General features: G+C 45.3%; 2 protein-coding genes across 7 annotated transcripts in view; one reads left to right on the top strand and one right to left on the bottom strand.

Moving 5' to 3' along the window:
* LOC117223693 (zwei Ig domain protein zig-8) overlaps positions 1-26,578 on the bottom strand; it is a 249,541-nt gene that overhangs the window by 180,662 nt on the left and 42,301 nt on the right. The gene's annotated exons all lie outside the window — the stretch shown is intronic.
* LOC117223692 (uncharacterized) lies at positions 16,021-25,425 on the top strand. Its single transcript, XM_033476104.2, has 6 exons — positions 16,021-16,181; positions 19,716-19,972; positions 21,278-21,547; positions 22,302-22,435; positions 22,730-22,895; positions 23,619-25,425. Exons 2-6 carry the CDS (start codon positions 19,718-19,720, stop codon positions 24,018-24,020), a joined length of 1,227 nt encoding a protein of 408 aa, XP_033331995.2. The 5' UTR covers positions 16,021-16,181; positions 19,716-19,717; the 3' UTR covers positions 24,021-25,425.

The following is a 26,578-nucleotide window of genomic DNA, read 5'->3' as shown; positions in this document are numbered from 1 at the left end:
AGAAAAGAAATAAATGTTCGCGCAGTATCTATGCAGTGGCGTAAGTTCTCGATGATCTTCAGCTATAAAATGCAATTCATCTATGCCACAATGTTGGAAACACGAGTGAAATAAATGCCGAGGAAGTTGCCACGAATTAACTGAACTCTAAATTATTGTTGCTCGCAACGAGGAAAATACGACTTTACGTCGCTACGATCACACAATTCATTCAATTATTTCGACACGCGCGATGCAGGAGTTCAGAATGACCATTTCCGGGTACTCTTCTTACATAACGTACGACCTCTGATTCTCTGAAATTCGCTCGGCACAGAAAGAAGTTTCGCCGATTCGCTCGATTCGCGCACAGATCGGCAGCAAATGAAGCGTCGGTCGAAGCTCGTGGATTGACGTAACTGTGCGAATTGTTCGAATTTATCGAGCCGTTCGTTGTGCCGGCGAATTGCCGGCAATAAAGACGGCACGAAATGTATCCGGAATGCGCGCCGCGTCGCGCAATTATGTAATCCTGGAACTCGGCGCACGATATAAGGTCGAAAGAGGCTGCCGTTTCAATCAAACGCGACGCTAAATTCTAGCGTGACAGCAGTCGTTATCGCTCGCGTTACGTATGATCCGATGGAGCGAGCCATGAAACGATACCGAGCGGAAAACGTCGAATTTTTCTGGCAAGTATCGCGAACGAATGGATCGGCGGTCGTTAAATCGACCGATTATCCGGCACTCTAACGACCGTCGCCGTTAAACCGTTAAGAATCGGCGGGCGCACGATCGGCTTCCCGAGCGTACATTGATAATAATTGGACGAGCACCGGATACGCTATCGCCTTCGAACAACCGGGATGGCCGAGAGGACCACCCACGCGAGCCTCGAACCACTCCAGCCGCCGGAGGAGTCATTGCAAACACGATTCCGCCAAGTTCTTAACGGCGTCGAGTGCTCGTCGAGCCAAGACCACTCTCCGATCGGAATCTCCTCGGTGGGCTTCGGTCTTGAAATGCGCATAAATTCGACGCCCGGTCCCTCGAAATTCCCAAACACAGCTGCCGGCGCCGCTCCCTTCAGCCTAAGTCCGCTCAACTTCCGAGGAGAACACGGGTTCCGCACCGTCGCCCGACAATCGCGGACTATTCCGCGCGGGATTCCTCGGCCAGAGATTCCGTCGAATGGAAAATTAACGATAATACTCCGAGGAACAGCTGGCCGAAACCGCGACAAAAACTCCCCCCCCCCCCACGAAACGGCCCGTACGAAGCGCAGCTGCAACTTTGTCGCGAAAAATCGTAGGACGATGTTTCGCAGCTTGTTTTAAAGGGCGGAATCTCCGCTTCGAAACCCTGTACGATCAGCCCTTTTTGTCTGGAATGCTTTCGAATTGAATGATAAATAATGAAGCGAACACGGCAATTTTTCGCGTATCTTTCCGCAACCGTAGTCGCTGCGGACTTCGAGACTGCGAAGTCATCGCTTCTCCGTCGAGCTGAAGAAAGTTGCTGTAGAACCGCCGCGTGCAGCCGCGAAAACGCATGCATAATTCATCCGCGAATGTCGTTGATCTCCTAGAGATAAAAGCCGGCGGCGTTCGGAAATAACTGAGAACGTCATTCGGTGCGAGGATGTTACGCGCTACTTTCCTAAACATTCCGCACCGAAAATAGAAATCGCATATCTCGCCGCGCTGCTCGGCACAATACACGAGGCGCGGCATGCGCGATAACCTTGCCGTGGAAACCGGTCACGCGATAACACGGTCGCATAAATCAGCTCTATGACAACAATTAATAGAAGTCGACTCCTGGTACAAGGCGTGCATGCTTGTCGTTCTGTATCGCTTTCTTCGCCGCGAGATGCGCGTCGAGATAAAGAAAATCGTGAGAATTCGGAACGCGCGAAGAACCCAGCGTGTTTCGAGTGGAAATTTTCGAAGCTGATAGATTTAAATTGAAGAAGAAGGGTGCAGCGACGATAACGATTCGTTCCGTTCGCGCACAAAAATATGTACGGTAATGTCACTCTAATTGACGCCGAGATTGTCCACAAAAATGGGCAATTTGGGAAGAGGAGATACGATTACTTGAGCCTTGCGGCTCATTTTTATAATTGTTGACAATTCGTAACTATAGAAACAAACTGCAAGGCTTGAATAATCGTATCTCCTCTTCCCAAATTGTCCATTTTTATGGACAATCTGAGCGTCAGTAAGGGAGACATTACTGTAATATTTGATTTCCGAAAGCGTGTACAATAATTTCTCGCTAAGTCCATTTTTTGCACGAACTCAGCGCGATTTAGGGAGAAATCACTCTATAAAGTAATACAGTATTTTTTACTGTAAAAGAATACTGAGCGGGCTCGAACAATCGTATCACCTCTTCCCAAATTGTCCATTGTTGTGCGCGAACTTGGCGCGAATTAGGGAGAAATCACTCTATAAAGCAAATAATACAGTATTTTTTACTGTAATGAAATACTGAGTTCGTGCAGAAAAGTAGCATTTTCGGCTGTAAAAAAATACTGTAAGAAAAAGAATTAGTGTCAAAAGTATAGGAATCCGAAACGATTTTGCGTCATCGCACCAGCAAAGGTATGAAAATGATACGTAAACATGGAAGTGACACCCGATTGACCACGCAAGGGTTAAATAAAGCACACGTATAGTAATCTCCTCGAGACTTCCGCCCCCTTCCTCCTTTCCCCTCCGATCGTGAGATCGATGCAACACCGTGTTTCCTCCCGTGGAGTTTCCGAAAGGCCCGTAAATAATTGGCGACGATATCTGCAAATTTGTTTGAGGAAATTATGGTATCTCGGGCTCCGCTATTTTCGAGAGCGCTAATCAACTCGGCGGGAGACAATCGCTCGTTGACCCACTGGCGGCGGAACTTTGGACGCCGATTTCTTCGCCGGGCCCGCCCGTTCGAGCGACGCGCTCGTAACCTCAGAGTTATTGCTCGTTCAAGGCCGTCATTCCCTCCCCACTTCTTAATGGCATAACATCGTTTATTCTCCTTTCAGGGAAGATCGATCCTCTATTTGCCCGCGAGTTTGCCCAAGCAATCGGCGAATACACGACGATGGGAGACTTGCCCCGAGCGATTGATCTTTTATGATCGAGCTGGAACGTCTGAGGCAGATCGACATCGTCGACGATGTTATCGTCGGCGTGCTCGCACGCGACACGATATCTGATAACGAGTCGAAAAAAGTCACAATCGTTTTGCGCTGCCCGTGTTCCGCGATCGATACAGTCCGCCTTATCTGATTGTTGTGCAAGCGGCCACCTTGAGACAGCTGTGCATGCGGAAATTATTGTCGGCTGTAGCTTCCGCGAATCCGTTGATTTCTACGCCGAATCCGGCCGAGTTGTAACGGCAACTTCACGCTTGCACGCGGATCAACTGCACTTATTTCGAATGGAATTCGTTTTTTGGATTCGTGGATCTTTATGCAGAATAAAAACGGTCCGAAGTATAATTTTGTCGAACATCAATTAAGTAAAAATGTGTTTCTTGTCGTAATAATCGTACGAAATTTCAAATAATGTAACAATATCCTGTATATTCTTCTAATGTCATTACGATTTTGTATATGATTTCATTCGTTTCTGCCATAAATGCTATAAATGCCTATCTATTTCTACAATTCGTAGAAATTGTTTCCTGTACATTCTTTCGTTTCTAATGCTTTGCGACAACGCAAAGTGACGTTTTGACGTATATATGACGTACATCTTGATTTAATCTAGTCCCGGAGCAGTCACTGATCCGGCAATGTAAGGCATGCGAATAATATAAATCTTATCAGTTTACTCGTGCCTTATCAACGCAATAAATTGCGCACACCGGCTTGCTCATTTCTTTTTGTCAATAATTTCGGTTTAATGTCACGTCGACCTTACAGGAGGCTGTGACGCGATCCGAGTAAAAGCATCCGGGTAACATTCTCCAAACGATTGCACAACAAAACATCGCGTAAATTACACACTCGATTGCGACAAATTGCGCGCACGACTTTCTTGACAATTTCTGAGTTACGGCAGCGGTTGTAAATTATGATATTCTGTATTTTCATAGAATCTTATTGCATCTTGCAACCAATTTTAAAATCGATTTGAAATAACCCCTCGAAAGTTTTCTTCGCGATTTCGAACTTTTCTTCGAACCTAACTTCGATTACTGTGGAACACGATCATCCAGCTTCGAATAAAATTCCAGCTGCGTTACTATCTTTTAATAATCCCCTTAAATTAACTCGCATGAGAAAGTACGCACTTATATTGCCGAATCTCGTCATTTTAATCCGCGTCGATCAAAGATTCGAGATCGTTTAGATTGCTTGATAAAACAGCGACCCAATTTTACAAGAGTACGATGGCGATCATAAATGCGAGTCAACGAGTTATCGATAATTTCATTTCATAAAATTATATCGTCAATGTTTCAGCGCGCTGCATTTTCCTAGTTTCTTTCTTCGTCGTCCGTTAACCTAACTATCAATCCTATACAAATCGCACGAGAGATCGATAGGCGATCGGAGCGAAAGTCCCCGGGTATAAACAGCTGACGCGGTATTCAACTGGTTAATATCTCCTTCTGTCGTGCTCAAGCCACCCGAAAATCGTATACGTCTCGGATCCCCCGCACGAGTGTAGCTCCAATTGAAAAGCGTCTCTTTGTTCGACGGCGGTGGCTGATCTCTCTGTCTATCCTGGCTCTTTAGTTCCAGCGGAATTGTCTCGAACGAGCAGCAAACGGCCCTCGAGAACGTGGAAGACGGAGAAGGGAAGACGGAGCACGCGCTGAAGAGAGAAGGAGAGAGAGAGAAAGAGAGAGAGAGAGATAGGGATGGAAAAGGGACGAAGCGAGGCGACAAGAGGGAAACGCGGAAGGGTAACCGAAGGGAAAGGGACGGCAGGCAAGAGGATAAACTCAGACACGGAGGGTGGAAGCGTAACGACTGCATTCAGGCTGCGAGTGTGCTCGCGATCGTTCGCGTTTCACGACGACTTAACGGGGCTCCTATTGATATTTGAACGCCGAGACGTGCCGGACAGCGATCCGCGAGCCGGGATTGGGACATCGGCTCGGATCGGGCTCGGATCGAGCCCGGATCGAGCCCGGATCGCCTATTCCCGATGCCCCTGCGATAACAGTAAAAGTTTATTCGCGCGCAGTTACGCGAGCCGGATAGCCCCGGTGCCGCAAACAGAAGAAGGGCCCCGTTACCGAGGTCCAACGAACGAGAATTGATGCCGGATGGAAGCGCGAGGCTGCAATGTCCCTCGTAACGCTGCCAGCTTACCTGCCTGCTGCTCCCCGCGCACCCGCGTAACCCCTTAGCAACGGTTCTTTTGGGAACAGTTCGTTTTTATTCCCGGTAACGGGACCCTGAATCTTCGTTCCTCGGCTATCTCACGGGCGATGCCAGCCGGCCCGAGCCTCCTTTAGCTAATTGTGGGACCCGGAGCTCCTACGGGTGCTCCTCTCTGTTTATCCGAAGCGGCGCAAGACTTCGTTAAACGGAACTGCCTTTTTTTCGTCTTTATTCAATTCTTCGCCGGTTGGAGAGCTTGTTAGCGATTGCTCGAGGACGCGGAATTCACGACTACCCGAGGCACTCGGTTTCGGGAAACATTTCGAGCAGTCGTTAGGGATCGAGACATTCTTTTCCGGGGGCTCGCGACGCAGTGGATTGTTAGAGCGAAGTCTTCGCTTTCCGGCGAGATCGAAAATATCGAGCTGCGATTTTTTGTCACAGATCTGTAGCCGGAAACTGCGCCGCCGTCGTGAACGTAAGGGTCACTGAAACTCTTGGGTACCGAAGACTCGATTTTCGAGCCGTCGTAACTTCGCGAGGAGAGATCGTACGACGATGTACCTCGGGCCATTTTCAAGCACGAAATGTGAACTTTTAGGTCGTCCTTGTCGTTTTAGTATGGAATCGCTGTGCCACTTGCAGCATTACATATTATAGAAATGCCGGATCCCTGACAATTTCTTCGCGGACCGCTGAAGGATTCAAGAAATTTTTCATTGAATGAAACGCGTTTCGCAATAACGTCGAAGGCCAGAGTCTCCACGTCCCAACGGGCCGAAAAACATCGTTCCAAGACCTTTTCTTACGATTTTATCGCGCTTCGAACGAGAGATACAGCGACGTCGCGGTGTTAAGTTCTCGAGCAAACATCAGAAGCGGCCGGAAGTTTGCTAAAAATTTAGCAAACACCATCGGCTAACGACAGAGTTGCAGCAGCGACGATTATGTGTTTGTTCATGACACGTCGAAGCGCGCACTCTTTTATCAAGCCCGGATGCTGGGGCCGTTGTTTTTCACGGCCGACTGCGACCGCGGCGATAACAGAATCTAACAATCGAACAGCGGATTTTCTGCCGCGTTCGAACGGCGATGTTGGTCAACGGCGCAGCCCGGAATTCTAATCTTCTTGAAACTATCGTCTTATTCGACGTTCGCCGACTATCGGCGGGCTGTTTGGAAATCGATTATCCCCCAACGTTACGATAAAGTTTCCAGTCCGGGCGGCAGCGGCGGCGGCGGCTCGGTGCGTTTTCGAAATTGCATCGTATATCCCGCGAGTTTAAAGCGTCAGCCGACGGGCATATGGCAGTGCCGATAAACCGAGGCGATTGTAAATTTGCCCCGTGTACGGCAGTATAATTTTTCATTGCGCGATAGCGCGATAATTCAACGGGACGCGTATCAAAGCGCGCCAGTGTAAATCGCGGCATTCCTCTTGCTAATACAATTTGGACCGAGGCCACGCGATAAAGTTCGCGAACCGCCGATTGAATAGCCAGAATTGCTGATTATCGGGGGCTCGATTAATAAAATTAAACAACTCCGTTCGGCCCGCCCCTCCCGAGGAGCTCTTTCGTTCCGTTGGTTGGTGCGGACCAAGCTGAAAATTCCGCGCGGCGCGAGCAACGGCAACGCACCGATGATTTTTCTTTCCCGATGTTTTATGGCCGCCGTTTAATCTCCGATCGATAAAGTTCTAAGCTCGGTGCTATTTCATACGGCGATACACGCGTTGCGGTATTTGTACGATGGACACCTACGTTACATTGATCATTATGGAAACGTTCGCACGATGATTCTCGCATCGCTGTATTGATTTCGTGGACCCCGCGATATTCGGTTGATACGATGCCTTTACGAGAGAAATTAGTAGACGGAATATTGAATCAACCGGACTTGTGTGCGCGCATTGCAGATAATTTATTATCAAACATTCGAGCGACGAGAGCATGACGAGAGAGAAAAGAAGAAATGGACCGACTGCGTCTGTATTTCTGCGATCTTAAAGGTTTACATCATCGTTTAAATGCAATCTGAAGCGCAAGAATATTGATAAATTACCAATTAGTCTAATAGCATTTTGATTTTCTTCTTACGATGTGTAATTATTTAATTGAGAAGGAAAGTTTCTCACGCATTCTGATCTTCGTAAAATAACGCGTGCGATAAAAATTTGCACGAATAATCGCATTATTACTATTATAAGTTGGATGTGCTGCCATTTCACAATATTGAAATGTATATAATATTTAAAACTCCTCGAACAAGACATTCCGAAGTAATTGAAAAATTCATTGCTGCTGGCTAAAAGCTCCTCGAATAATACATGGGATGAATTCGTTTTCAATTTGTTGTTCCTCCGTTCCGTCTTTCACGTTGAATCTAAATTACAGAAATCTTAATGGTTCTATTGATTCGATTAATACAGTGGAACCTCTATCCCGGCTATGTAGAGCGACACGAGCGTTCAAATAATAAAAAGCATGTATCTATGTCAATAATCGCGTTGCACATGGGTTGTCTTAGATTGAGTCGATTACACGTGAATCGTATTTGGACAATAGATAATTGTAAGATTGGAGGCAAACGAGGTTCTACTGTACAGTTTCTATGAGCACGCTATGAGTGTGTTACCGTGTGACTACCATACACGCGTCACCGTGTGAAAGTGTTCCGAAGTCTCGCCAGTCATGAGACACGTGTATCCGCACGTGCGTTATCAATCCACTTCACATAATTTCCACCGGCAAAGACAATATTTACCTGGAGGTAGCATCTTCCGGATTGAAAAAAAGAAGAAATCATTCCGCGTGGAAACGCGCCAGTCACGCGCGACCAGCGTCTCAATTCGCATTTCATCTCGTAATGATGGGATCGTGACAACTTCTGATCGCCTAACAGCTCGGACCAAGGAGTTTGACCTTCGCCGATGCGACGATTGTTCCAATTTCTGCTTCACGTTGCAATAAAACACCGGCATTGAGCGAACGAGAAGGTTCGTACACGCTTCTAATTGGCGCAAGGTCAAGGCTGAACCGATCGAGCGACGTCCCATGACGTCCCATACGTAATGCCGGTGATAGCGCACGATGCCGTTTGCCTCGGGGCTCGTGACCACTATCGCCAGGATGCTCGTCGACGCGAAAAGATTCGTTGTCCGACGAGGAGCATTGTTCCGCGGCGAACAACGATAACGTCGATCAAACAATCTCGAGGTGCCGCGGAAGAGGCTGGCAGCCTGTCAGAGTGTCACAGCGCTCAGAGCCGGCAGATAAAACGGCCGAGTCACTTGGCGGGTCGCCTGTTTTTTAATAAATCCAGCGACGATCGCGGGATGCGGACACGCGGAAACGAATCGGTTCTGTACGACGAACGTTCTAATTCGAAAAATTACAAAGCCCTCTGTTCTGTTTGGACTTTCCAAGTGCCGACGAAAATGAGAAAATATAAGGTGAGAGTTCAGTAAATTATCCCCAATTTTCATATTCCCCTTTATATTCCCCCCATTTCAAATTCATATTAAATAGATATTTCAAAGTTAATTACGCTATCTAGAAACGTCGAGCTATAGAACAGTAGGATAGATATTTTCAGTTGTAATTAAATCAATGATGATCTTATACTCCCCGAAAAGCGCGCGTTTAATATCAGGTACTTTTACTCTGGTGGAAGAAATGTCTATTGCTTATGTCGTGGTGAGAGTACAGTAAATTCTCTCCAATTTTCATATTCTCCTTTATATTCTCCCATCCCCAATTCATATTAAATACATATTTCAAAGTTAATTACGCTATCTAGAAACATCGATCCATCGAACAATAGGATAGATATTTTCAGTTGTAATAAAATCAATGATAATCTTATACTCCCCGAAAAGCGTTCAATATTAGGTACTTTTACTTTAATGGAAGAAATGTCTATTGTTTACGTTATGTTCGTGATTTTAAGTTATTTGCTACGAACCGGTTCCACAAACGACGACGATCGCCATTTAATAATTCAAGTCTCGTCTAGTTTTCTCCCTTCAAGAGCTAACTAAAATAAGAAAGAATATCTCTATGTTATTTCTTATAATTTTACACTATGATCATATATTATACGAACATCATTCTAATTATATCGTATTTACATCCGATCTTGCGGCACGATCGGAGCAGATCAAATTTGTCACGAACACTTCAAATTAAACAATATGATCCTCGTCCATACGGTGTGTTCTCGCTAAACACCTAATCAAGGCCCCCAAGCGTTCGGCCAATCGGAAGCGATTGCTCACATTGGCGTTTCCTTGGGGTCGGTTTAAACGGACGCGAACAGGCAGCCGCATTCCCTTTCTTGAACCAGTTTGATTCAGCCGCGCGAGAAACAGGAAATTCGAGCGAACTTTGAGAACTCTCGATGCTGGCAGATTTCCCGGGATTTTTCAAAGAAATCTGGAGGATCGATCTTGGCGAAAGATCGCCAGAATTGGAGAGCAACGTTACTCTTTCAATGCCCGGGCGGTATCGAAAAAAAAGTCGAACGAATTCGACGGGAAGTGATTGCAGTCGGTCGATGATCAGGGACCATTTCGAAATTGCTATGAACGCGCGATAACTATGAGAACGTGCAAGGATTCGTCGGGTTCGATTCGCTCGGTTTATGGCGCTGCGCGATACGTAACGGTGGCAAGAAATTACGGAATGCACGAATTTAACCGACTGACTCGTCCGACCACTACTGACCTAATCTACTGGACCAGTTCAACGTAACCCTGACATTGTTCGCGGAAAGCGAACGTTCTCAATCGTGTGGCATTATTAGAGGCCATGAACGGCTGCATTCTGCACAGATTCAAGCATCGGTCTTCCCAGTATTTCGTTTATCTATTTATTCACGGAATTCTCGTCGGACAGAGTACAACGAAAAGATCAGAAACTCGGCAAACACACAGTGCGCCGTCGTTCACCGTTCCGGGAACCATGAAATCTTTAGCCGGCGATTACACGAGCGCCCAGTTGGAATTTGTAAGGCTCCCGATAACGCCGCGATTATTGCAGAGCAAAATATTGCACGATATTTACACCCGGTTGCCACAGATTACACATAGGCGTGATCTTCCGACATTTTATCATAATATCATTAAACACTTAACGAAACTTCCTCGTATGACGATCAACACACGTGCCGCTATCAAGATCGATCTAATAATCGTCTTTCAGTTCCGATCATTTCGAACAACCAAAGAACCAAAGTCGTGAAACATCGTTACGAAATCGCGCAATTCATCGCGTAATTAATCGTCAACGCTGCTCGCCCACAGATGATTCAGACATGGGCGGCGTGAGCAGAACTTGTCACACATTGAAAACCTTCGCAGAGCTCCACACAAGAAGCTGTGCAATTTGCTCGGAGGTAAAGAAATAATTACGCATTCGAATCACGGCTGTCGTTCCGCCGGTGTTTACATCGAATCGTTCGTTCGATCGATCGATGATTGCGCAGATCGACTAGCGCCGGCCCGGTTCATCGAAGGTGAGAACAGGTTTGCCGTGTTCCGGTTAACAGGCTAACAGGGTTCCGACTTCCTTCGGAGGAAAGTCGTCGCGCAGACCCGGTGGAAACGCCGCGCCGGCCTCCGCTGAATTATCCGCCGGCATTTATGGTTACGAAACCGCGTGGAACACCTCGGATAGGAGATGATGATAGCGGACAGTGACTAGCACATGCACCGTGAAACTTCTGTTGATTGTAGGGTTAGGTGGCCGAGGGGCGAGGCGCGGAGGTGGGGGGGGGGAATTTCATAATAACTTCAATTGAGTTCCTTCGGGCAGAGCGGAGTGCCGACGAGTGTTGGTCGGTTACGTAAACGCTTCAAGTTCGTGCGAGCTCGCCGCTCGAGCGTACTGATACAGCGCCGGGCTCCCGGTGGTCAGCGTTAATCACTGGCGTGTCGATGATTAACGTTCGTCAAGTGACGCGATGTTCTTTGAAGTGACCGGAGTCATTTGTCCGCGTGATCGCCTAAATCTGCCGCGCCTGGGCCCGGATATCGGCGGCCTCGTGTTCGTTCATTATCATCGGGCCGTCACAAAATGTAGGGCATATCTTCCAGGAAACCCTTCCAAACGGTATAACCTTTTTAAAACTGGCCTAAATGACTTGCATTTTTTTTTTTGATGACGGAAGGACTAGCTTATTACACAATGACTGTGTTCGGAATTTTAATTAGTTATGGGAATAATGTAATAATTTCACTTCGCACTATTCAATTTTCGATTAATAGTTTTATTAATTAAGGAAGGCATGGAATACGTTTTTTCTTTATGAGATGTCCGCGCTAACACGATTCAACTCTATAGAACAATAGAAAATCGGAAAAGGAAAAATTCATTGTCGCATGTCCTCGCGATTAAATCATATCATGTGTATAATAGTAATAATAATAATCGATTTTCGCGATTTAATTGTTTGTAAATCACAAGGACGTGAACCGATTCGGATGAAATTTTCAGCATACATTTGTCCCCGACTGTACTTCACGTTTTATGCAGCTTCTGTTCTAATATTCGTAGGAAACTCCTTTTGCGAGTCAGAGCTTCGCTATCGAGTGATTAACAACTGAAAATTGACTATTAGCCGATCGAACCGCGTCATGTGTACGTATATGCACTGTCACGAAGAGGCCAGTGTCCCCCACTAGGGTTATCACAGCAGCGCCAAGGAAAACGTATCGGTCCAGGTCGTTGCCCTCTGCTTTTCAACGGTTCCGAAATTATGGAGCAATCTTTCGACAAGAAGGGGAAAGATGACATGAAAAGTATTTTTGTCACGAACACGACGTAAAAATAGCAGAAGGCCATTTTATTTTTACTTGTAATACCATCGACGTTGGTGGGTACCATTATCCTGCAACGACATTTTATATGTTGCGTTTTTTGATATTTTGGAAAGTGCATTTCTCATTGGGAACGATGTGGAAAATGGTAAGACTGTTTTACATCGCATCTATGCAACAATAATGCAACAATAATGCAACAATAATGCAACAATAACTCCAGGAAAGTTTCGAGATCTTACTAAAAATTGTACTTCCACTGTCGAAAACATGCAATCACGTTCGACTGCTGTGCTTGGTACGATTGAATCCTCCTTCGACTGTTATGCTTCTATGCAGTCTCGAAATTTTCGCGTGCCATTAATGCACAAAGTCTGTTGCATTAAGTTTCGGTGCTTTCTTGGCGAGACGAAGTATCTGTATCTGTCTAAACTTGAGGGCTGAAACAGAGAAAACCTTTCTCTGTGGCAATTTTTGGCCGACCTGCGGTATCGCGAATTAACTTGCTCGCACATTCATCCGCAAGAACCGAGGAAACAATACGCTGTAACCGCGAACGATCCGCGCATTACAATATTCTAATGACATACGCGCGCATCGTGCCGCGTACCGGTGACTCGCGGAGCGCGGCGCATTGAAATTCAGTGCACTGAATTCCAATGTCATTTTGCAATACTCGTTTCACAACAAAACTGCATACAAATCGCGGTAAACTGTCAGAGGGATCGCTGACAGGCTGCCTCGGATGCATAAATTACTGAGATAAAAAGAACCGACAGCGAGACGCTGGAATCGACTTCGATGAGTCGATCCGTCGCGTTATCGATGATATTTGTAACGCTCGATCTTCGTTTAGTCTACGAATACCATATTACGATCGTTTAGGGCAACTTACATGCGCCAAGGTCGCTGTCTTGAACTTGCATCGACTACGTAATCGATCATCTTTAACTTCTTATTTTTATCTTTATTGCTGCTTTATTGCCACATCTGCTTGAAAAATAAGTTCGAGACACGAGGTTTGGCGTATTCGAAACTTAAAAAGCACGAAGCGAATGTCATAACGAGAAAGGAACAACTGCGCGGCACATTTTCACGCGGTAATTTACAGCCTGTCTTATCTGGAGGTTTACTTTTGCGATGTCCTGAAAACATTCTATTATCTGAAATCTTCATTCAAGTTCTCTGCTAGACGGTAAATAATTGCATGATTAGATAATAGAATGTTTTGATGCGGGAATATTGTAAAAATAAACGTTCGGATAAGGAAAAGATCGATTGTTTTAAATGACAGTAGCGATAGCGACACTGAATAATATTTACTTTTGTTTTACGAAATGCCATAGAGTTATCTGTTCGCTAAGCTGCGCGGAACTAACGTGCATTTCTAAAACGTACACTAGCTTTTACTTGCAATTACTTGTATGTACTTGCGGGCTCTATTCACACGATTTTCATTCGCGTAAAGCAGATGCACGCGGGAACAGAAATTCGCGTAAACTGAGAGACGGGTGTAATTTCTGTCGTTGTAATAAATATCGTTGATGGGGCATTATGAGTTTCCGCGTCGTCTGTCCCGGTTCGGTCGAGTGCGCCACTTCGGGAACCAAGAGAATTCAGTAAAAGTCCTCGGAGACAAAGTTCCGGAACTCTCTTAATGCTGAAAAATTGCACAGCGTCTTAAAGAAAATTTGAGGAAGAAGTTCGAAGAGAGCCCGTCTTCTCTCCACTCGTTATATCTGTGTATAACGGCTAACAGCTCGTTGACATTCTCTCCGCGAACCATATTCAGCGTTGTCCTCCACCCCCGGACGGTCATAGAAATCATTTAAAAAACTTATAATTATCGCTAGACTGCGTATAGTTCGACGCGCCGCCCCCTTGCGTAGCCTACACAATGCCCGCAATCTAACTAAACTTCGTTAAACTCCGTTAAAAATTCTATTAAATCCCGAGCAGCGTAAAAACTCTCGTTAAATTTCGACAAATATTTTACTGCCCGCGGCTCCGAATAGCCTGCGACCATCAAAGTTCTGCGGCTGTTTGTTTAATCAAATGGAACGCAAGATTTGTCATAATCCTAGACAACATTTTTCGCTCTGACAAGCCGTTGATCGTTGTGTACTTTCGCGATATTCATGGGGAACTAGGGCCTATTTGTGGCTATAATCTCTGTGAATTTGCAGCAGGAGTTCTCTACTGCAACGTGGTAAATACTCTGAGAGCATTCGTTCTTGTATCTATTCATAATGTACTCAATACTCTCAGTGTGTTAATTCGTATATTCATTCACAGTGTAATAAGTACTCTCAGTGCATTCAATCATGTATCCATTGCCAATTGATAAATATTCTCAGTGTATTCGTTCACTTATCCACTCTGTCAGTGTATTAAATACTTTGAGTGTATTCTGTTATATATCAATTCTGAGTGTACTAAATACTCTCAGTGCATTCATTCATGTGTCCATTGCCAATTTATAAATACTTTTAGTGTATTCTTATCCATTCTCAGTGTACTAAATACTTTCAGTGTATTTTATTACGTATCAATCCTGAGTGTGCTAAATACTCTCAGTGCATTCATTCATGTATCCATTGCTAATTTGTAAATACTCTCAGTGAATTCATTCACTTATCCACTCTCAGTGTACTAAATACTTTCAGTGTATTCTATTATGTATCAATTCTGAGTGTACTAAATACTCTCAGTGCATTCATTCATGTATCCATTGCTAGTTTGTAAATACTCTCAGTGAATTCATTCACTTATCCACTCTCAGTGTACTAAATACTTTGAATGTATTTTATTATGTATCAATCCTGAGTGTACTAAATAGCCTCAGTGCATTCGTTCATGTATCCATTGCTAATTTGTAAATACTCTCAGTGAATTCATTCACTTATCCACTCTCAGTGTACTAAATACTTTGAATGTATTTTATTATGTATGAATCCTGAGTGTACTAAATAGCCTCAGTGCATTCGTTCATGTATCCATTGTCAATATATAAATACTCCCAGTATATTTATTCACTTATCCATTCGCGCAGTGTACTAAATTACTTCCAGTGTATACTATTACATATCAATTCTGAATGTAACTAAATACTCTCGGCGCATTCATCCATGCATCCATTACCAATATATAAATACTCTCACTGTATTCGTTCACTTATCCACTCTCAGTGTACTAAATACTTCGTGTATTCTATTACGTATCAATTCCAAATGTAACTGAACACTCCCCAGTGTATTTACAAAGAACATTAGTCTGTGCCTACACTTGCCGTCGATTTACAGCGAGAGCACTTACGTCCATTCACGTACTTATTATCAATGTATTAAATACCCTCGATGCATTCATTCACGTATCGACCCTCAACACACTAAATACTCGTTCCATTCACGAAGTACCCCTATTCGCGCCGAAACTTGTCGTTGCCCCGGCAAGAGTTCTCTTCAATGCTCTCTGATCACCGCGTGCCCAAGTTGCCAATCGAATCAGAAAATCGCGACGAGCAAAGTTCAATGTGCCACAAGAAGCTGAGCAGTGACGACTGCTCGGTATCGCCTCTGCTGTCACCCAGAATTATCCTATCCATATTTCCTCGTTCGTCATCGTGCGCGTTGGTTCGCGTCGGAAAGTCGTTCGGTAGAGACGAAAGAAGCAAACGCTGCGGTAGTTCCGAGCAGAGGTAAGATCGGCGACCAGCGGCCCGTTAAAACGGTGCAATAATCGGTGCACGAAAAATATGGGGCTCGCGTAGTGGGGGCGTGCACGCGTGTCCAATATGAACGAGGAACCCGTGAGATTCGCGAGAGGTGCCCGGGCTCGTGCCGATTGTTATCCGTGGAGCGTGTCGACGATAAGATGACGTCTGCGGTCTGGGGGCTTCTCGTTAGAGTATAAATAATGCCCGGCGCCCGTGTAGACCGCGACACTTCGATTCTGCCTGGCACGCTCCGTATCGCAGATTCACGGAGTCATATACATAGTGCGAAGTGATCCATCGAGTGGACGATCTACGAAACCGACCCGCAGGTCAGTGCCGGCGTCGACGACGATATTTCACGTGTGCTCGAAGTGGACAGTGCGGAATATTCGCAAAACGGTTCCCCGTAATCTCGGTGACGCTGCGGGATCCCATTTCCGTATGGATCGCGGCTGTTGCAGTGACGTCGCTTAGCCCGGCATCGCGCGAGAGGCGTCCAGTGAACGAAGGTCCGAGGAGAGACCGTCTTCGAGAGCTGGTCGAGTGAAAGTTCCCTCGTGCGATATGATCGTGCGCGAGCGAATAAATCGAGGAGAGCTCTCCGCGTCTTGCTCGCGCATAAAAAACGATAACTCGTTTTCCGCTCTCATTCCGCCCAGTGATATTACGCTCCCGGCACGCATAAAATGCCCATGCATCACGGCCCGTCACCGATCCATCCGCACCGAAATAAACGGAATCATTAATCCCGGCGGGGTCGATTTGTCAAATGATTGAGCCCCGCGCGTTCCGGCGCTTCCGCTGCGTTTCGAGGCGTCGCGCCCCGGCAATTAGTCATCGTTAGAAGAATTGTTTCAAAGCGTCGGAGCGGATTCGATCGCGTAATTAGACCCCGGGAACGTCGTTTGTTCTCGATCTCACTCGGCTGAGCTATCTTCCGTTGGATGTTTACGCGCGATAACAGACCGACTCGCCACTTCGGCTCGCCCTGTCGATCCTATTTTCTGCCGGCGATTGATCCGCTATCGATCGTTTCAGTCGCGAGCTGCGCGATCGCGCTGTTTAAATTTTTTGCCGAAATGTCCCAGGACATTTGAACGCCATAGGCAACTGACGATGCAATCACAGACTGTCAAAGAAGCGCGCTCTAGTTTATCGACGCTCGTACATCGCGTAGCTGTTGTTTTTTAAATGTAAATAATACAACTCGCATGTTTTGTATTTCATTGTTGACTTCTCAATGATTTTTGTTGCACAGAACTCGAGATATCTACGAATTAATAATACGCGTATTAAGGCAAGCGCTATCGCGCTGTTCGGCATTTTTCGACCGCGTTTTCTCAATGTCCCATGGGACTCAAACGATTAAAATTCTATCTAATCGCGAGTGTCTATCTGCTGCGAATAACAACATTTCACAACATCCAGTGAGATTCACGAGGCTTTGCACCCAGTCTCCCGGTGACGCTGCATTATTTGTTTGGATTTCAAAATGAATTTCTATTCAGTGCACCGGGGCCAATTGCGATCCTCGGAATGCAATTGAGCGACTGCGCGAGAAAGTGCACGGACAGTATGCATAGGAGACAGTAAAAAAGTTGGTGCGGGGTTGAAAAGGTTCCGAAAATTATCGACTCAAACTGTCGGCTCGATTGTTGCTGGAACAGTTGCGAAGAACTGAAAATATCTCGTAACTGTTTTTTAATTCCTTTAAAAGAAAAGAAAGAAAATTATCTGCACGAATTGCAGCAAACACTCAGAAAAGTCTGTCTTCCTTTAAGAATTTCAGTAAGTTCTGTCGTCTAATTCTTTTAATATCTTCGTTATTTTAAATATCACCTACCAATTTTTCTCCCGAATGCATAAAATCCGCGGTCCAAGTATAGCAACCGATACCATAACCGTATCCAACAGCTGTTTCTGCGCAGCATCCGGCAATTGCCGCAGGAAACGTTAAAAAGATCCCCGGTCCAATCAGCCGTCCGAACTTTTCACATTTCGTTAACTTCGCAGAACTTTTGACGGATGGAAGCGCGCGGTTCGACTTTCACCGCTCGTCTCGTACGACGCTTGCGAAATCCGTGACGCAACGTGCGTCGGGTCGTTGACTCGAAATAAGCAGAGCAGTTCGTAAAAAGAGGCAGTAAACGATAAACAGTTTCAAGGACCGTGGTGCACGGCGAGACAGATTAGATATTTCAGAAGTTTCATTGGACGAAGGTCGAATCGATTGCCGGCGGACCGGTGACGCGCTCGTGGCCGTAACAAGGTAGCACCCACTTTCCCACACTGTCATTCACACGTTTTGGTTGCCCGATCGGGAACGATCCCCTGAAATTTTCTAACGAACGCCACGCTCCGCTGCTATCGGCGAAACTACGAATGCGCAAACATCCGGAATCCACCGTCAGCAAACCGCGTGCCGTTCCCAGCGGCCGATAACGCACGCAATATCAATACAATACCAATCTTCAATCGCACGCACGCGAAATAAATTAATTGGCGAATCCCTTGTTGGAGCGCGAGCTCGCTCGCGAATCACGAGCACAGCGACCGCGCCCTGTTTAATTAACATTCCCGGCTAAATCCCGAAAAATTCCGTTCACGATTTCTAGAACAGGATCCAACGTAGAAAACGCATTGTGACCGCCGTTGTTACAGATTTAGAGATCGGACGCTTGTGTGGTCGATCATTGGGCAATCTCCCACAGAAATGAAATATCTTCGAGAGATCATTATTATTGTCCTATGGCCCCACTTTCAAGTATTCTCGCTGATCCAGGATACGCGATCGATTCCCGCGGGACGTGTTCTAAGTTTCCTTAACCGTTTGCGTACCAGATGGTTCTGAAAAAACAGGATCGAAAAGCGCCGAAGAGCGCAATAGCGCTCCTTCGATTATGTGTCGAAAAAAGCCGAAGAGCGCAATAGCGCTCCTTCGATTATGTGTCGAAAAAAGCCGAAGAGCGCAATAGCGCTCCTTCGATTATGTGTCGAAATAAGCCGAAGAGCGCAATAGCGCTCCTTCGATTATGTGTCGAAATAAGCCGAAAAGCGCAATAGCGCTCCTTCGATTATGTGTCGAAATAAGCCGAAAAGCGCAATAGCGCTCCTTCGATTATGTGTCGAAATAAGCCGAAGAGCGCAATAGCGCTCCTTCGATTATGTGTCGAAATAAGCCGAAGAGCGCAATAGCGCTCCTTCGATTATGCGTCGAAAATCTCAAAACATAAAATAAAACACTATGAATGAAAAAATATATACTATTAATTTAGAATAGGTAACAACAAAATGCAAATTGGGTTACTGACAGCGATGCGACGCGTGACGTATACATGCGTCTGAAAGACTGAGCACGTTCCGACAAATTTCGGATGAGCCGTAAGTCGTCTGTTTCGGCCAAGTGCCCTGTCTTTTCTCGACACAAAATCTGAAGAGCGCAAAGTGGCTCGTGGTACGCAAACAGTTAAAATATCGTCGGGTCCGACGGAAACGTGTCCACGCGGGGTCGAAGATCGCGATGGTGAAAAAAAAGAGAAAGAGATCGACCTTCGTGATCCATTAAGACTCTAATTGAAACAGCGCTGTCCGGGCGCGAGAAATTCGAACGGTAGGGGTTCGACGGTAGTCTTAAAGGGGAGGGAAAGGCGAGGGAAAGGCGAGGATGGGTGCGGGGGCCGGTGGAACCGGGTTGAAATGCGGCGGGATCGACGGAGGAAGGAGAGAACGAAAAAGGGGGAGAAGCGTGATAAATCTCGCCGCGAACAATAAGTTACCGTAAAGAATCGTTTCCGCGTTGGCTGACGCGCCGGGAAGAACAATGATTTGTCGGGGAAATTCTCCAATTCCAATTCCAATTTCAGAAATGGCCCTGGAGACACCGTCATGGCTGAACATCGACTTCGCCGAGAGGATAATGCGTTTGGCGGAGCAGGACAACACGGTGCAGGTGACCGATGTATTTCAGAAGGCGGCGACCAACAAGGGCGACAACTACACCAGCGATATGATGAGGGTGACCATCGAGTTCAGTCGCAAGCAGGGCGATGAGAGGGTCAACGAGAAGAGGTCCCTCATCTTCAAGTTTGAGCCGATGGTCGAGGGAGCGCGCAGAGACATGGTAAGTCGTTCGCCTCGATTATATAGGGCGCCTTGAAAATGTTGCAAGCTCTTGCAGTGGCCCTCAGATTATTTCAAGTAATCTTTTCCGCAGCGAAAATATCCTCCGCGGATTTCTTAACGAGTTATTTGGCGAGAAACGCGGACCAATCGGAAAGCGAGCGCCGAAATGCGTCAAGTGTGCTGGTCCTTTGATCAAAATAACGCTATCTCAGAATTCTAGTGACCAGCAGTTTCTTCGTTAATCCCGTTGTAACAACGAGTCATATTCGTGACAATGATTATAATCCATTAGGATCTCTTAATTTGATTAAAATTCGCGAAAGAGATGATAATGTTGAAGTAGCAATTGAAGTCATATAACTTTGCTTCGCAATTTTCATTTAATTGAATAAAATACTTCGTGATAGTATTCGATGATTGTTCGGTGCATTATGTACGTGATAACAGTGTTAAGTTATCACGTTATCTATCGAATGCCTATTAATACAATGGAATTTTCAATTATTATGTCATACCGAGCGGAATCTAAACAATATTCGTTTATAATCCTAAATGAACTTATTAGACGCTAAATTATAAATTTTCGACAATTGTGAACTGGTTGTCGGTGGATAATGCGTTTATATTATCGTATTAATGTCATAATGTTAATGTTAATCTTATTAACGTTATAACATCATTTTCGTATTCTTCCGCAACAAGCAATAGTCTGGCAAACATGAATTAACATATTTGTGCTGCGCGAAAGCGTTTGCGAACCTTGGTCCGACTACCGTAGCCTTAATCTACTGTACACCGGTTTCGATGACGCATTTTTATACTTCCATGAATTTAACACTAAACCTATCGCGGTCAAAGTGACCGCTTTCTTATGTTGCAATTCTGCAAAGTTTCGAGACTCTTTCGTGGAAAACGCTTGAATAAGTTATATTATTGGAGCAAGTCTTATAATAAAAACTTTACAAATTCTAAATAAATTCGGTCTTCTCACTTTTCTGAAGCAGTACATGCCAGTTAGTATTACTGCTTGGTAGGTTTAGTGTTAACCGAGACGAGATATAGCTTTAAGTTAATAATGATTATAAATTGAATAATAATAATAATGATTGATAAATTGAATAAGTTATATTATTGGAGTAAGTTTTATAATAAAGACTTTACAAATTCCAAATAAATTCGGTCTTCTCGCTTTTGTGAAGCAATACATGGCACTTAGTATTACTGTTTGGTAGGTTTAGCGTTAACCGAGACGAGATATAGCTTTACGATAACTCGTACCGGCAATTTGTCGGCCTGACTTCAGATCGAGAAAACGCAACTGTTCGACGTGGAGATCATCATGATGACGGACACCGTGAAGAAGATGTCGGACATGTTGGGCTATGATCATCGTCTGTCCGCTGAAATCTATCACGTGAGAATGGAACGACCGGTGTGCTTGGTAATGGAGGACTTAGGAGCTATCGGCTTCCGGATGGCCGACCGTCAGGCCGGTCTTGACCTGGAACACTCCACGCTGGCAATCCGAGGATTGGGCAGGTTTCACGCTGCCTCGGTCGCTTTGTGCGAAAAGGTGAGCACCATTGATTAATTCTTCGAGGCCTGCGAGTTCCAAAATTCGTGGGTACTCGATATCTAATATTGCGGGCGATTGAGAGGGGTTTTGCAAGAAACGGATTTGATCTAATCTCATGCGTAAAAAAATGCAGTTTGAATTTAATGCGGTGAGTAAGAAATAGATTCGATCTAATGCTATGAATAAGAAATGGATTTGATCTAGTGTTGTAAATATGAAATGAATTCGATCTAATATTACGAGTAAGAAATAGATTTCATCAAACGTTGTGAATAAGAAATGGATTTGGTTGATCGATGCAGAGGAAGAAACGGTTTTAACCTAGTACATTGCGAATAAGAAATGGATCAGATCTGCAAAATTAAGATGATCAGATGAATCGGATGCCTTCGTATCAGTTCTGATGAAGGCATAATCGATGTAATAGAATTCAGCAACAACCAGCGAAGGAAGAATTCCGCTTCGATGTTCGCCGAAATTTTTGGCTAAGAGGTCCAGTTCAAATCCTAGTTATCCCAAGTCTCTAGAACCTCCGAAGGCCAGGAACTGATCGTCCTAATCCCCAAGTTAAGCCAAGATAATCCGAAAATTCTAATACCTCCTAGATACAGAGTTACTATACCGAATTCCCGGTTTACGTTGAGATGGTCGAAGGAATGCTCGCCGCAGGAACTTCCCTCGTGCTCAATTATCATTTTTATCTCGATTCGAACACCGACAATTATCGTTTCCGATGCTCGTTTCATTGCAGGAACCTAAGCAAAAGACGAAATACTATAGAGGTATGTTCAGCAAGGAGTATCCAGAAGAAATGTCATCGTTCTTCACGGCCGGCTGCAAGGCGCTGGCGGAGGAAATAGAAACGTGGCCCGAGCTTGAAAAGAGGTGAGCCTAACACCCTGTGCATTCGATATTTCACAGCCACGTGGCCATTTAGAGTTTCTACGAAAATTTCTTACGAACACTCGGACAGACTAATATTCATTGCCAGAGTGTAAATATTGTTATTTGACTATCTAGTTTGTCACAGTCCACCTAAATTTTTACACACGTCTGATACGCGTGCCTCGTAAAGTATGTTAAAAGAATTCTTGAAAAGCTAGCCAAAAATTAGGATCGCCCACATCTACGTTCAACGTGTTAATTGCGGAGACGCTGAAATGTCTGTTCGATTCTCAGATACGCAGACAAATTGAAACGCTTGTCCGATCGAATCTACGATCTGGGCGCCGCGTCTACGAAACGACGAGGCGACGAGTTCGCTGTGATCAACCACGGCGATTTCTGGGTGAACAACATGCTGTTCAAATACGACCAGAACTCGAAGCCTATACAGCACATTTTCGTAAGTGTTGCGATCTATGTTAACTTTCGACATAGCCATATTTACGTGTTACAACTTTCAGTAATTATATTTAGAAAATTCATTCGATGTTCTTCGCGTGAAATAGAAAATCGTGGTCGCGACATGTGCGCGAGGCTGCTGGTGGTGATCGTGTTAATCGCATTGAAACATTAATTATGACTTCGATGCGACAGACAGCAGTTCGGCTATCGGCAGTTCGATAGAAAATTACGAAACCCGATTAATGGACTCACGGCCACGAAGCGAAACGTTGATATCAATCCGAGTCCCGTTCGCGAAAGAGAAAGAGTCGCTTGAAAAAAAGGAGCGTTTCGACTGGCGGGGACGTCGCGCGCTATGAATAATGCAATAAATCCGATTCGATCGCGTTTAGGTACATTCCGCACCTGTCGGTGCGCCGTGGTAAAGAGCGGGAAACGACGAATCACGGTTCAGGAAGAGGTAGCGCGCACGAGAGAGTGAAAGGGTGAGAGAGAGAGAAAGAGAGAGGGATAGATAGATAGATAGATAGATAGAGAGATAGAGAGAGAGAGAGGGAGAGGGAGACCGAGGGAGATAGAGGAAGCAAGCAAGCAAGCAAGCAAACCCTCCACACCCGACGGCTTCCTAAACACGAATCCCTCTTCTTTCGCTCGCGCAGATTTCATTTACAATTCAATTGAGTGCCGGCGCCGATCGATCGAGCTTCGATTTACGTTCCAGGTGGATTTCCAAGTGTCCATTTACACGACGCCGGCAGTCGATCTGCAATACTTCCTCAACACCAGCCTGTCGGATGATGTCTATCTGAACCATATGGACGCGCTGTTAGCCGACTACCTGCACACGCTGACGAGCACCATGAAGCAGCTGAAATGTAAAACCCCGCCGCCCACCATCGACGACATCAAGAAATGCATGAAGGAGCGTGCGATCTACGGGCTGATCTCGTCGGTGACCGTTCTGCCTGTTTTGCTGCTGGACAAGTCCCAGGCCAAGGACATCGACGAGATGGTGCTCAAGGACGGCCAGTACGACAACCCCGGGTACAGAAATCCGATCTACAGGCAGGTGATGACCAAGAGGATCCCCATGTTCGACGAGATGGGCCTGCTCGATCTCTAGGCTTCCCGATGGATCGGTCGATCGATTCAGAACTCCGCGACGAGAACGCGAGTCTCGAGTCTACAGGCTGTGGAATCGTATCAAATAGCTGCTGGGGGGTTGCACCGATGCACCACCGGTTCGGTGCATCTAAGGAGATTGCACGCCATATAACGATTACTTTTATTCCTTCGTTCGACTATGGGCTCGCGATTTGCTCGACGCTTTGAGTGCCGTCTCTGCAGTATTAAATATGTCGCCTCGATTGCGTCCAGTTCTCGAGGACGCCAGTCGAGTCGGCAGTCAAAGTGTTGATCGACGCGACGCTCGGTGCTAGGACATTCGTTTCTCTGATTCTGAAGCATGAATCGGAGCGTTGATAAGAGGGCTGGATGATGATGATGATGATGATGATGGATGGTGGTGATGATACTGGTGTGCCGAGATATTCGTAAATGTGAAAGTACAAATCGACGTGTTTTTGTTTTTTTTTAGGTGGAATTACACCGCGCCGATATATTATCGCGCGCGGTGCTGACAATGTTTAGCGCGGTGTTTCCGTTCCGATGGCAGAGACACCAACGTAACCAGAGGAAAATTTTTAATTCTCGCGGCGACCGTCTGTCAGACGTTATTGACGCGCCGGGTAACGAGTTCCTGCTTTGACCCCGTTCGCCCGGCATTACCATAAAAATTGACCGACGGCCCCGCGCGAACCACGTTCGGAGCACGCGGAAATTGTTTCATGTTTAATACCGAGAAAAAAAGCCAATAAAAACAAAGGGCCGATATTTCGCGCGACGTTCAATCCCCGGACACTGCCCGATCCGCGAAGGTAAGCAACGTTCACTCTTCATTATTTCCATATTCGTTCGTTTTCGTAGCGGCAGCGCGCCTTTTTCGGAAATTGCGGCGCCATAAAATCAGAATCCGCCGAGAATCTTTTAACGTCGAACAATGGTTTTAATCCTTTATGCATGGAAACAAAGCTTCGCTTTCATTCGTATGCATGCATCGCACCGGAATTAACCGTTCGGCACTGCGAAGAACAATCCTTTGTCATTAGTGAACTCCTAGACGAGGAAGAAAATTTATGTGCGACTTAATTATGTTAATCACATTTGTATTTAATGAACAACATTATTTTCGTGTCGGCTCGACGGAGCCGCGCACCGTCTATATTTGATGAATTATGTTCGTAATTTTCATAACGAGTCTGACGTGTTCCGGCGCAAGGGTTAAAGGATATAGTAGATTTCCGTGTAACGCGATAATGCGTTTCGCGTTGTGCGAATTCGTGTTATCTGAAATCGTGTGTCGCATGAGAATTTTCCTCTGTTAACACAAGTAATAATCCTATTCTGTATGAACGAAACAACTTGTTCCATATAAATACAACGAAAGAAATAAACTAACAAATTCCTTATGCAGTTGTGATCTGTTACATGAAATTGGAGAAAAACGTTTTTCGCGTTGATCGGTGATGATTTACAACTTCATCGTCGTACAAAGGTAAGACAATTTATATTCATTTTCTGCCTGCATTAATTCCAATGTTCAGTTATTGGTAACAGACAAATTATAAGGTATTACTAAGGTATTATTTCGATTTAAAAGACATAATCGTCAGTCGATATATTATATCAGTATAATATAATCTGAAACGCGATATTATAGTTCTACATATGAATCATTGTCCGAATCGTAAAAGTTTCCGTTAGAAACTGTTCGTTTCACTGTAATTAACTGTTCGTTTTCTACAGACATTAGTTTCATTATATAGTGCGTTGCACGAGATATCACGTTACAAGAATACGGTGGCCGCCAAAATTTCGGCCTTTCATCGAAATTCGTGTTACATTGAAGTCTACAGTAACTAATTCCAGAATTTACTATCGACGGTGGTTTAATTGAATTAATTATTGAATTAATTCAATTAAACTCGTTGAAACGAATTATTTGTTGAATTAATTTAATTAAATTCATTGACACGAATTAATTATTGTGTTCTAATCATAGCACGAACGTTCTTTCCGGACCAACGCACACAAGGGTTAATGATTTCCAACATTTCCCGGAGGCCGATTTAGAAGCTCTCTTCGCCTCTCATCTTGCCGCCCGCCGTGATGCGCTGATTTTGCTTTCGGATAGGCCGTCGAGAGATTTAGTTCATCGGTTCGGGACGCAGCGATTTTTCCAAGGCCATTCAAAGTCGTAACTCCGGTCGAACAGAGAACCGGTCATCAACTATCTACGGACCAGCCGACCCAGTTCCTATCTGCCTCAATTCCAGTTATAGTTTTTCAATCCGCTTAATCTATAGCCGACGAGAACTTGTTCGGTACAGTTGTTTTGTTTTTTTTTTTCGTCCACGTTTGTCGGCCTCCGCTCGCAGCAATATTTCCGGGGGCGCGTTTAACGAGAATCCTCTTTCTCCGGCGAGCGTAATGCGGCTGAATGAATAATTGAATATCGTTCTCGCGTAACAAAATTCAACACGCGGCGAGAGCATTTCGTATGCGGGGACCTAATATTTTCCCTCTGATTTAATTCGCCGGCCCGTTTAATCAACCCCAGCG

Source organism: Megalopta genalis, chromosome 4, assembly GCF_051020955.1.
Source record: "Megalopta genalis isolate 19385.01 chromosome 4, iyMegGena1_principal, whole genome shotgun sequence".
NCBI lineage: Eukaryota > Metazoa > Arthropoda > Insecta > Hymenoptera > Halictidae > Megalopta > Megalopta genalis.
This window is presented reverse-complemented; position numbering and strand designations above follow the sequence as displayed.

What these genes read in the sequence shown, in the direction of transcription:
- LOC117223692 (XM_033476104.2), top strand. Translation starts at nt 19,718, where the DNA reads ATGGCCCTGGAGACACCGTCATGGCTGAACATCGACTTCGCCGAGAGG. An exon ending in AGGGAGCGCGCAGAGACATG is followed by an intron (nt 19,973 to 21,277) that starts GTAAGTCGTTCG and finishes GCCTGACTTCAG; the next exon opens with ATCGAGAAAACGCAACTGTT. An exon ending in TGGCCCGAGCTTGAAAAGAG is followed by an intron (nt 22,436 to 22,729) that starts GTGAGCCTAACA and finishes TTCGATTCTCAG; the next exon opens with ATACGCAGACAAATTGAAAC.